The 13,234-nt window shown below is 40.6% G+C and overlaps 1 protein-coding gene across 5 annotated transcripts in view; it reads right to left on the bottom strand.

Annotated features, from left to right (window-relative positions):
• The window catches only part of STON2 (stonin 2), a 114,492-nt gene that overhangs the window by 75,584 nt on the left and 25,674 nt on the right, over positions 1-13,234 (bottom strand). For 4 of the 5 annotated variants that reach the window (XM_011357110.2, XM_011357112.2, XM_011357111.2 and 1 more), the window contains exons 2-3: positions 8,710-8,989; positions 6,595-6,870 (exon numbers count right to left, since the gene is read on the bottom strand). In XM_011357110.2, coding sequence (XP_011355412.1) covers positions 6,595-6,870; positions 8,710-8,797 — 364 coding nt within the window. In that variant the 5' untranslated portion in view covers positions 8,798-8,989. The remainder of the gene's footprint in view (positions 1-6,594; positions 6,871-8,709; positions 8,990-13,234) is intronic. The other variant, XM_011357109.2, reaches the window with a different exon arrangement.

The raw sequence follows: 13,234 nt of genomic DNA on the forward strand, positions 1-13,234 counted from the left end.
ATATCATGGACAGTTTTAAGTGTGCTTTTTAAGGCAGCCCCCAGGGAAAAATACATGTATGCGTGTTTGTGCATGTATATGTATGTAGGTATATACACATAAGTGTGTTATGTGTATGCTATGCCTTTGTGTATGTGTATCTATGTATATGTATGTGGTATGAGTATCATTGTGTGTTTGCATTGTGTGTATAACAATGAGAAATCAAAAACTAACAATAATAGTCAGCTAATAAGAAAAAGGAGCGATGGAGAAGAGGCTGGCCTACTTTCCTTGACTACTGTGTTAAAAAAAAAAAGTCCACTTCACTGAGGAAGCCATCCTTCAAGTCCTACCTAACAGCTCACCGGCCCCACAAACATGAGTCTTTTAGTCACTCTCTAGTAGGTTTCCTACAGTGCATCTTTCATCTTTTCATTTGTTAATCCAACAGATGCTAAGTGAGCACCTTCTAAGTTCCAAGCACCATATTCTGGGATAGAGAGAAAACGAAGATTTATAGACATTCCTGCTGTAAAGACATTTAAAGCAGGAAAAGGCTGGCCAGAGGGAGGTGATGCTTGAACTGAGCTCGGAGTGCCAACGTGGTGGGGAAGCTCTAGGGGCCAAGGAAACAGCAAGAGCAACAATGAACTTCTTGGGAACAGCAAGAGAGATGGCGACTAGAGCAGGGTGGAGCCCAGTGAAGAGTGGCAGAGAGGCATCAGGCCCTGAGGAAGACGGCCTCTGTTAAAATTCGTTCCTGAGTACATTACTGTTTGAGATGGATTCTGGAAAGGTCATTAATTACATTTAAACAGAGAAGAACAATTTAAGGTATTAAAAGAAAATAAGACCTCCTCTGTTGAGGAGGGAAATGCATGTGCATGCCAGATGCAGTGGGCCTTGTCTACACAATCCCCAAATGGTTGGGATCTTATTCCACCCCCACCCAACACACACTCCCAGTAGCCAGAATGAAAAACATAATAGAAATTAGCCGCTGGGCTACTCTTCTTCAGGATTAGGTCTCTCAGCTGTCACCCCTGCCTTCCTCTTAAACAGCTGACATCATCTCTGGTCCGCCCCCAAACAAGCGGCTCTTTCTCTGGTCCCAGATAATTAGCTTCCCCAGACACAATGGGAGGGCCTTAGCCCAAGTTTTTAGGGAAGATATTTGAAGCACAAGGGAATACAAGTGTATCACTTGGGCTGTGGGACAAATGTTCCGGAAATAAGTGTTTTTTTATGTTTGTAATTATGCATATCCTGCAGTATCTGCATAATGGGTCCAATTCAGCCTCGGCCTTGCTGTGAAATTGCCATGTCCTTGGAGGAAGGTCAGAGCATAACAAGCGAACAGGAAGCCTCATGCTGACAAAAATGCCTCAAATTTTTTTTGGGTGGTGGGGGGATAAACTTTGCTCTTTCAATTTGCCTGCATGCATTTGCAAACATATTCTAAGCGCGCGCGCGCGCGCGCGCACACACACACACACACACACGCACACACACACACTTGTAAAATGCGCATACTACATGAAATCAGCCTTTGCTCTGAGAGAATCGTTACAAAGATTTTAGATGATGGGTAACCTGACCACTATATTCTTCCTGGGGCACAGTGGAATTTTAAAGCCTGAGAAGGCAAAAAGTAAGTTCAAAAAACTTTTTGCAACTAGGAAAACTCAGAAATACCACTGCTAAAGGACTCAATGTGATAAAACACCACCTGGGTTTATGTTCATTTTTTAAAATATTTTTTAGAGAATAATATAAAGATTTAATTTTGATTTGAACAGATTCGCCAGAAGTTTTCTTTAAAAATACTTGGGCTCTGATCATAGTTTAGCAGAATGGCTATGCATTTAGTTTAAGGTTCATCGAACAAGTTTTCAGTTAAATTTCTTGATATTTTTTACCATGTAACCCCATCGATCATATGACACCTTCAGACTGGAGATGTAAACAGTATTTTGGGGGTTAATTCAAGTCTGAAGTTTTTGACAGTTAAGATTCGAATAAAAATCTTTCTAAAGAGAATATTTATTAACATGGCCTGAGCCAAAGTGGTCTTCTTAAGTCAAAGAGATATGAATTCCACATTTGGCCTCCACCAAATTTCAGGGGTTTTAATGGAGGAAACAATTTTTATGAAAGAGTCAAGGACATGATTTTATATGCCCTCTCATCTTAGTATCCTCAGGTCCAAGGAAATGGTGCCAGTTGTCTTGCCTATAAATGTGGTTATAAAAAGGCTTTGTCACTCAATTGATTATATTTTTTTCTGAGGGAGATCTGTATCTCCTTTTTCCCAGACCAGATATGATGGCACTTTTCACTTCAAATCCTGCCCTAGTTGAAGTCCAAGAGAAAGTTGTTCCCTTGATGGATCGAAGCATTTCTGGAGTTGTTTTTCTCACTAGCTGTTGCTCCAAGTTATCCAATCAACCTTGGTATATGCTTCAGTGAACAGCAAGTCACCAGGCCACCAGGGTGGGGACTAACAACTCCCTGGCTTCTCTAGGCTCCCCAGTCCAGCTTCTAGCATTTAAATGCCACAAAAATAAGAGATTTACCACTAATGATAGTCTCTTTGTCCCTAACTCCACCAAGCCTACAGCCTCCTTGCATTTTAATTAGGGCAAATAGTACATTCTCATTCCAGGCTGGAATCCAGTCCTTGCTTTTATTCTTAGGTGGCACAGCTTAAAAGATAAATTCTTTTGTTTTTTTTTTTCTTCTTTATCTGTCTGAAAAACTGTGATGAGTGGTGGTATGGGAACAGGGAGAAGGAAGAGGTATATCCCATATTAACATTTCTCCACCTGGCTACTCCGTGTGTGTGTGCACGCTATCTTTTCTAACTGCTCTCTGCAAGCCAGGATATTACGGTATGGAACAGTTGGCTGGCTAACTAAGTAAGGCTCCACTTTTTGCTTCCAGAAATCCAGACTAGGAACAGTGCTAATTGGTCCCATTCGTCCTCCTTTTTTGTCCTCCCACCTATTTATCTGAGGCCAAGATCATAATCTTCTCATAAAAGGATATTCACAGAGAGGCTGCATGGGAAGGGTCCAAGATACACATTTTTCCCTTTCTCTTGACACAAAGATGTCTGATCAGAAGTGCTGGGCACTTAATAGGGGCAAATAGGACACGAGGTATAAAATGGGAAGAAACTGAGAAATTGCAACTACAATACAGGAAAGAGTTAGTTTGTTCTGGTGATACTTATGTGACTAGGAAGATGGCTGAAGCCAAAAATCAGTTCCCATGGAGCCTTGTTTTCTGGTTGAACCTGCTATACATGGAGACATACCTTCATGTTCCACAATTCACCACAGATTCCAAATATTTGCATGTTTCAATACAACAGATCATTGAAACCTATAGGATTTTATTAACCAATGTCACCCCAATAAATTGAATAAAAAGTAAAAAAATTAAAAATTAAACATAGAACACTTAAATCCCCCCAAAATAAATAAATAAATAAATACAAAAGATCAAATATCTTGCTTAATTCCATTTCATTTATGTGTTATCCATACTAAAAAAGTTTGACAGACTAAAGCTGTAGCCCAAAATAGGTCCAGGAATTGATTAATGGAAATTAATAAGCTAAGAGAAGCATTTTTTTTTAGAATGGATAATGAGAAATTGATGGACAGTTCATTTCTATATTGTCGTTTTAGACTAAGAAGCACCAGATGGCCACTCATTTTGTGTAAGTTGGCCACCTACTGAACTTATAGCTTTCTCCAAGTGGGCACCACTGATCACAGCAAAACTGAGTAAGAGCTTTTGGGTAGACTTACAAGCAAATGAGGAGTGACCTACAAAACAAAAATTTTATTAGCACTATGGCCAGAATTAGGATGAGACGACTGTGACAGTCATATAAGTGTTGGTTGGGTCTTGTTTTTAAAATACTAATATTTTGTTCAAGGGTTTTTTTTTTTTTTTTTTGCATTATTTTCATTCTAAAAAATAATTTTAAAATAATTTTGATTTTTAATTGATTTTTTAATTAAATAATTTTAAACCCAATTTTTTCTACATAACTATTTTTCTTCAAGTCAACCATTATACTTCGATATGGAGCAAAAGTAGTTTATGCATATTTCCCTATTTGTCACAGAGAATATTTAAGAGCTATTCTTAAGGGTCAAGATTTAATAAATTTAATAATTTTTACTTCTTCATCAAGGATATTAAGTGAAATTGACTTTTTTTTAATATAAGTACACAATGGCCAGAATTTTTACTTGCCATTAGTTTTGCACAATCGGTACAAATGTCAATGCAGTGAAAATGGCAAATAACATCTTAGAATTATTATGAAAATCATTCTGACCCCACAGACTCCTTGAACGAGTCTTGGGACATCCCAGAGATCTATAGACCATAATTTGAGAAGTGTTTCCTTCCAGGATAAGCTTTTAATATTAAGTCAAAACCATTATCAATAACATGCTAAGATCCTCAGTCAGATGGGGGCGACATAATTATGACTAACCCCAGTTAGTTTTGCAAAAATAAGTGGTAAAGAGTTGAAGCAAATTGACCCATCTATCATATAAATAGTTCTGAGCAATCTTTGAGGCTAAAGGTAAGGTGTGAACAAGATGTGAAAGAATCTAAATGCCATGAATATAACCAGTGATCTGAAGCCCGGACCATTTTAGGACAAATGAGTAGAGAAACACCACCCCAGGCCTCACTCACTTCCTCTGCCTCCCAGGAATGAGGGAGCAGAGGAAAAGAGAGCCACAGTGGGAACATGGAGGTACACACAACACCGAACATCCCTAGGTTGTTCCAGTATCCTGGGGTCTCACTGCCTAGTGTTGAAGCTCTCTCCTGCCACTTCCTAGCACACAACCTTGGGCAAATTCCTAAATCACCAATGTATTATTTTCCTCATCTGTAACATAAATATAATATTAATACCTTCCTCATATGAGTGCTGTAAGGGGTACCAGAGACGATGTAGTTAACCCATTGAGCACAGTGCCTAAGAGAGTATGCATTCAGCAAATATCTTTTTAAAAATAAGAGACATATTTCTGTACTGATTCAATGCCCAGTGTTCAGTAACTTTTTGCCACATGTATAAACGCTTAATCAGCACACTATCTTGCCAGTATTAAGTGTCCAGTAAAGGTTACTTGCTCCCTCCAGCCCACCTGGGAAGCGTGCCTGGACCTGTCAGTTCATCCATGCTGCTTTGAGTGTCATGGCTCTCTCACCAACAATTCATTGAGAAATATGATAAATATGAAAAAGTATACATGAATATGAAAATTATGTAAAAATGGAAGTGTTTATTATATAGTAAAATTATGCTTTATATTTTCCTAAAATTGTTTTTTACTGATGTTGAAAACATGTTTGAAAAACAAAGTAATTGTGTTTAAAAACTAAAACTAGCAAAACATTTAACCCATCAACAGAAAACCATATCAACCTTGCTTTTTGCTATTAGTTTTCTGTGGCAAACAAATAATGGCCCTTAAAAGATGTCCACATCCTGATCCCCATTCCTTATGAATATATCACTTTATGTGACAAAAAGGGACTTTGCAGTTGTGTTTAAGTTAAGGACTTTGAGATGGGGAAATTATCCTGGAGTATTCAGGAGGGCCCAAGGTAATCACAAGGGTCCTTAAAAACGGAAGAGGGAGGCAGAAGTCAGTCAGCAGAAGCTGTGACTACAGAACAAAGGCACAGAGAGATGTGACATTGCTGGCTTTGAGACAGAGGATGGGGCCACGTGTCAAGGAGTATGGGTGACCTCTAGAAGCTGCTGGAAAGTGCAGGGAAACAGATTCCCCCCTGAAGCCTCCTGAAAGGTATGAAATACTGATAACACCTTGATTTTAGCCAAAAGACATCCATGTCAGTCTTCTGAACAGACTTGTAAGATGATAAAATTGTATTGTTTAGGCCACTACATTTGTGGTAATTTGTTACAACAGAAAGTAGAAAACTAATACAGTCCCAAAGGTTATCCAATCACCCTTCCTTTGCTTCCATGCACAAGAAAATAAGCAGCCTGGTTAGCAGGGAGAGGCTTAGCAAACTGCTCTGGCTTCACTAAGCTCCCCAGTGCAGCTTCTGGCTGTGGAAATCCCACAAAACAAGGAACTTACCATTAACGACAGTGCCTACCCTGAAGATTTGGATCCAAGAGGCCAGGGACGTAAGCACATCCATGTTTATTTAACTGGTTACTCTACTAGAGATGGTTGGTGGTCCACGCTTTGAGAGACATTCATTTCTTCTTGTAAGGAGCTTACAATTTAGGTGCTAAGTAAATATAATTCTAATCCCTTAGAGATAGATAAATATGCATATTTGCAAAGATAGGTCAACAGCCAGGGAAGAGAGGCTGGAAGTTATCCAGAACACATAAACCCTTCCCTATGCTTATGTTAACAGAAACCATCTGCAGAATGAAGCCAGACGAGCTCTCTGCCCGCTGTTCTAGGTGGCCAGTGCTTTGGGGCTCAGGAGCAGGTGAAGTGGAATCCCGACAGCCCCACACCTCCCATGGAAGAGCATCCCTGACGAGCACAGACCTACGCCAGAACCCTTTCAATCGCCCACCTGTTTCTTTGTGAGGTGGTGACACACTGGCCCAGGGTGCGTCGTCTTCAAATTGAACCCAGTTGCTGATGGCGGAGGCCAGGTCAGCTGGGGGCTGCTCGGGGCTCCCAGGAGGGGAGGCTGCTTCGGAGATGAGGCCCATCTTCTCAGAGGAGTCATCCTGCTCCGAGTGGGAAAGGTCCTGAGAGCCTCCATCCACCACTTGGTTCTCCCCTGAGGAGCTCTCGGACTGGCCCGAGGAGGACGACAGTCCTGCGAGGTGCCCTTCGGTGCCCCCTGAAACAGATACCAGACAGCACCATCACATCACACGGGGAAGGCCACTCTTCAGAACTGTCTTAGGGAGGAAAAACAAAGGATGGGTAAGAGGAGATCATAGGACTCACCATTACAGTGGGTGAGGGCAAAGAAACAGCCATGCCCATCTGCCTCTACACAAAGGAGTGTTTTCCTAATAATGTATAAAAACTATAACCTCAGTCTGTCCATGGAGTATAAGTGGGGGACCAAGACTGGTTCACTCTTCTTATCCCAGCATCTACTCCATTGCTTAGGGGTCACAAACAAAAAGGGCTACAGAAGCCAAGCAAGAAATACAACTGAGTCAAATGAGAAAAGCAAAAGGCAGTAGGGACTGGTGGAGAGTATGGCTGAAATGGACAGCTTCTCTCTGGACTAAAGACATCTAAATTCAAACTTCAAAATCTGTGCAGTCCTAATTACACATGTCTGCAGCCTACCGGGTGCAAACTCTGCACCAATGATCGGCTGAATGTGGCACAGAGGCTCTTCCCCTGGCTTTGTATCATTTTATTGTTCCTGGAATATTTAACAGCCTTCACATAATTTTTTTTTAAAAGAACTATATCCTGATTGTGATATATAGTGATAGGTACATAAATCTAGGTATGTGTTAAAGTTCATCAACTGTACATCAAAAGTGGTAAATTTTACTGTATAAAAGCTTTTGAAAAATCAAAGTACTAATATAAAACTCCTTTCTCCCATCAGTAGCCAAACTAGTCCATCTGCATGTAATCAAAGCTTTTAGATTAGTATTGTCTAAAAGAAATAAAAAGCAAGCCACGTAAGTAATTAAAAATTTTCTAGAAGCCACATTAAAAAAATAAAAAGGAACCAACAAAACTACTTTTAATAATATAAATTTCAACCCAGTATATTGAAAATTCATACTTCAAACCTGTAATTGATATAAAAATTGTTAATGTAATATTTAACTTTTACTCCGTCTTTGGAATTCAGTGTAGGTATTTTACACTTTAGTACATCACAATTCAGAACAGCCACATTTTAAGGACACTGCCTGCTAGTAGCCACCTGGCTGCTGTACTGGACAGCACTCCTGTGAACTCACACTTTACAATGTAAATGAAGCTGGGTTGATTTCAGCTGAAAGTGGCAGCTGCAGTAAAACAGAACCAGCTGACATGGCTCTGCCAATATCTCCTGTATCTTACCTTGACCTTCCTCTTTGAGCACCAGCTCCCTACAAGTCACTTTAGCCATCTACATCATGATTGTGGATGACCATTACTGAGCTCTTTCCATGTACTAGACACTATTCTAGGGACTTCACATATATTAATTAATTTAATCCTCACAACCACTGTGAAGTAGGTACTGTGATTACCCAGACTGCACAGATAAACTACTACATAGAGATGTTAAAAGAAATAATCTCCCCAAGGGCACATCACTCGCCCGTGGAGCCAGGATTTGACTCCAAGCAATCTGGCTATATAGAGTGAGTCACTCCTAACAACTATGCTTTAAAAATTGAGAAAATCCAAATTGCCATTGAAAGTAACCACCAAAAAGACCAAGTATAAAGTACTTTGTAAATATGAAGTTTATGTTCCTTTTAAGAATGCAGCCAATACTTTTGGTGTCTCCAGGCCCTCATTTGGGGCCCTAGAGTTCCGAAGATGCTTCTCCCAGGCTTCTAAGTAGAAGAATCTACATCTCAGGAAAGTAACAAACGGATTCTCTTTCCATATTAAGATCCCACCAACAGAATGATCAAGTAGAAGCCATAACAAGCAGGTGTGGTTCTTTGCCACTCTTTTTCACCTAGGAAATGAAAGCAATCCTTACCCTCAGGAGGGACGGGGAAGAGTGGCTCCTCATTGAAGGAGACCCACTCTGACTGGTGGGTAGCAATCACATGGTCCAAGGTCGTCATGCTAGCAAGGCACTGGTCATCTTCGCACTGCTGGCCTCAGGCAGACCCCAGAGTAATGCCTGGGGTGGGTAACACTATGGCAGTGTGGCAGACTTGGGTCTAGGGTCTATAATGCTGGTCTTGCAGAAGGCAGCACTCAGAACGTAGACAGATAAGCCTCTCTTGCTTTTGCTTAATCTGTCAAGCAGAAATCTGTTTCAAAAAATAATAATTAAAAAAAGATAACCATCACAATATAGCCAGTCCACACAGGTCTGGGGTTTTCAACACTGCCCACGAGGCGGTCTGGGTGGTTTCCACTTGCCTCACTTTTCTGTGCCCCTGTCTTGCCCCCACTTCTCATATAGAATTACCTGCCTTTAGCATCAAGATCTTTGCACATGCCTTCATATCAAATTTGTAAATAATCACATAAAATTTAGCAATTAGATTCCCAAATTTCCCCAATAATTCTATTTTGGAAACACTTTTATCTATATATAATGTCAGCATCGTAAAACAAGTATTAAAATTTTTCAAAGTACTTTCACTTTCTTTTACCAAATGGTGAAATAAAAGCATGTTCTTTCCTATTAAGTCAGTGCAGTTTCTTGCTTTAGGCAGGTAGCTCTTTGCAAGCCTGATTTAAATCTTTGGCAGAAACCCAACAATCTCCAGATGGTATCTCCAAGCATGGTTTTACCAATCAAGAAAAACAGAAATGGAGCCATCCTGTTGATCTGGAGTAAGTGGGTAGGGCATATTTGCTTTAGTGAAAAATGTGATTTAAATACATTTTTTACTCTAGACCAAATTGAATTAGTACATAAAAGTCTAGCCTTCACTCACATTGCAGTTATGTTCTATGTGTACAGAGGTTACTTAATAGACTTACGTTGTCTGTATGATTAATGTACTTTTACAACTTGAACCTAGCTCTTGTTCTTATAATGAATTAATAAAATCTGAATTAATGCAAAATTAATGTTTCTGCAAAAGAACTACTGTCCACCTTGCACAATATTAGTTCTTATTAACCGAATACTCACGATATTCATTTTAGCCTAGAACAATTTAACTAATAGCCTTCTAACTGGCGCACAATAAAAAGAAAACGTTGAGGGAATTTTACTATAGGTTATTATCTGTAGTAAATAACCTATGCTGGAGAAAACCAGAATAGAAACATTAACAGCTTTTTTTTGGTGGTGGAGGGGGAGGTAATTAAAACAATTAGTTTTGTTGTATGATACTTCCAAAAAACAACTAATATTTGCATAGAATTTATAATTTTCAGAAACATATTTTCATACCATACTTCATTTGATTCGATAGCCATTTTAGCTGGGTAAGACAGGTATTGATATCATTCTTTTACAGGTGAACAAATCTAGGCTTCCATAAGTTGTGACTTATCCAATACTTTTGTTATTTCCAGGTCCCTGTTTGGTGCCCTAAGTTCCTAAGGTGTTTCCTCCAGGCTTTTAAGTGGAAGGATTCACACATCCCAGGACAAATGAACTTTTTTTTTTTCCATAATAAGATCCCACCCAGAGAATGATCAAGCAGAGGCCATAACAAGCAGGTGTGTTAGATGCACCAAGCTAGGAAGTGACAGATGCAACCTTTGAACCCAGGTCTTCTGATGTCAAAACACTCTATTCTTTGGGTCACAGCTACAAAAAAAGTACTAGAGAATATATATAGACTCTCACCCACTGAAGTAATTTATAAACATTAATTACAATGGAACCATAATGAAATGATTTGGGTAACTCCCTATGTGGAAATCTTCCAGGGTACCCATGCTGTAGAGAATGCAAAGCCCAGATATCTCTCTTTCAAGTCCCCCTCCTCCTAAGATCCTTACCAGCCACGGACCAGACATGTGCAAACAGCCCGAGGACTGCAGTGCTCCAAAACCAGATCTACCAGAGAATCACACAGAGCCCAGACCGAAAGAGCTGATTCCACGGATTTCTCTCATCAAGACTTTCTCAAGCCCAGTCAAATGCTCACATCACTCAGTGAGGTAATGGCTACAGGCCAAGACAAGACAGTAAAATCGAAGAATCAGATGCCTCCCCTCCCAACAACAGCAGCATGTAGAACAGGGCCAACAACAACAAAAAAGCCACAATCCATGTCCATGTGCTGACACATATAGCATCGTATCCCAAGGGAAACACATCCTATAGATCCCGTGGTAACAAATCCAGTGAAGTTAACAGGATGACTGTGGGTCGGGGAGGAGTCTGGGGAAGATGAGAAGGAAAAGGGTGATGGTAATGGGGAAAATACTTAGACATTTTAGAGCTCGGAGGATTTAAAGACCAATAACCCAGATCTCTGGTTTTACAGATGGAAAACTGAGGCCCAAGGAAATCAGGTATAGCAACAGAGATTGAGAGCACAGGCCCAGGAGCTAGGCTGTCCAGATTCGAGACCCGTACAGTCATTATGCCTCGGTTCATCCATGTTCAGCAAGATGAACAAAACTAACTTCACAATTTTAAGTAAGGTGACACACACCAAGTGTTTAGTATTGAGAGTAACAAACCTTCTGTAGCAATGACAGTGATGATAGCAGGTGACCTCACAGAGAGCTTACAATGTGCCAGGCCCCATTCCAAGTTCTTTATAAATGTCAGCCACAGCCATCAATGTTGTTGTTAGTGGAAGTCTTGGGACCAGAATATAAATTTCATGAAACCACCCCACTTATGTCGTGTGCACACTCTGGTTTTAGTGATTTCCCTTTTCAGTCGTTTTTAGAGCAGTTCTCCTAGATGCTAAATAGACTCCAGTACTCAACCTCCTTTTTACAAATACAGGAGCGTTCTGGCTGAGGAACCAAGACTACTAATCGGAAAGTATGAATAAAAGAAGAGCCCCAAAGAATTACCTACTCTCTTTTGCTTGTCCAACCCAGATCCAGACATGCGCTGGTTACAGATAATGAGTACTCTCAAGAAAGCTTGGTGGAACAAATTTATTAGAGAGAACCCCATAGCACAACCCCATGAAATGGAGTCTAGCTATTTGCAACAAAACAGCCACCTCATCCAATAAGTCATGAGACACCAGACCCTGAGGAGTGCTGTGCCAGCAGCTGGCAACCACAGAGGAACCCAATAATTGTGAGGCTAAGTTCACACTGGAATTGGTTTCTCTTTAAAAACCTCACCCCATTTTTAGAATGTGAATCATAAAGTTGAGGCTTAGAAACACCACAAATGAGTAGTGACTCAGTATCAGCAGCAAGATTGACCAAGAGACACTAAAAATTTCATTGAAGGCCCTGGGTTGTCATTTCAGAAATAAAGCTTCTTTCTCAGCGTCTCTTACACACTAAAATTTGGGGGTGAGGAATGCAGTTGGCTGATAAGAATCACAAAAGTAGATTTATCCTCTGTCAATCTTCTCATACACAATCATGAGCCCTGTGCATCCAGTTATGCACTATGCGCCCTTTGAGATAGTGACCCTTGAACGGTCTGCAATCTAGCTGGGGAGATGAAGATACACAGAAGAGCAAACACAACAGATCCGGGAATAACTGCCTGCTGAGAGATACACCAGAAATATTGTTTAGCTACAGAGAGATCTGCAAGGGCTGGGACCATTAGGGACTGGGCAGGTTTCTTGGATTTAAAAGACATCTTTGGTTCTGGACCACTGGGAGGGAAGTGTGAGAACATCTTTGGACAAAGGATCAGCATAAGTCAAGATTAAAAATCAGATCCTGGTGGAGCTTGTTTCTGGGCCAGTGAAGAGTTTAGTCTGATGAGAGCTGAGGTATCTACAGGTGAAGTATGGGGAGTGAGGACTGATGGCCTTCAGGGCTGAGAAGAGTTCAATGAGAAATCGGGAGCTAGTGAAGAAGGTTTAAGACCGGAAAGTCAATCAAGAGATGTGCCTAGAGAAGATTAACTTTCCTCAAACTCTACTTGGTGATGGAAGCTATTGGCCGCAACAGGACCTCAGAGTGTTCCAAAAGTCAGGGGTCAGCATCATCAGGAACACGTACTGGGTATTCTTGCTGAGCCCATTCTAGGGCCTGAGGGTTCAAGGAAGAATAGGACAGCATCACTGGACTCAAGTAGCTTACAGTAGATTGCAGGGGGGGTATGACAGCAACATAAAGCAATAACACAACAGTCTCTCTAACCTCTTGTGACAGGTTATCCATCAAAACAATAACAGCAGAGAATAAGGGCTTTAAAAGACTTGAGCAAAGATGGTCATGAGCTACACCTTAAATTGGAAAGGAAGGTTCTGAGCAAAAGAGTGGAGAGGCAAAGCCATCTTAAAAACGGGGAGCAGGAATGGCGTGTCTAGTTGACAGTGAGTTGTGTTGTTTATCTGAAGAGGGTGGGAATGGTATTGAATGCACTAGGAAAAGAGGGGTTAGAACAGTAACAGCTCTAAATTTCAGAACAAGTTTGAACTCCTGAA

This window comes from Pteropus vampyrus, unplaced genomic scaffold (assembly GCF_000151845.1).
Source record: "Pteropus vampyrus isolate Shadow unplaced genomic scaffold, Pvam_2.0 Scaffold32, whole genome shotgun sequence".
In the NCBI taxonomy this organism is placed as follows: domain Eukaryota; kingdom Metazoa; phylum Chordata; class Mammalia; order Chiroptera; family Pteropodidae; genus Pteropus; species Pteropus vampyrus.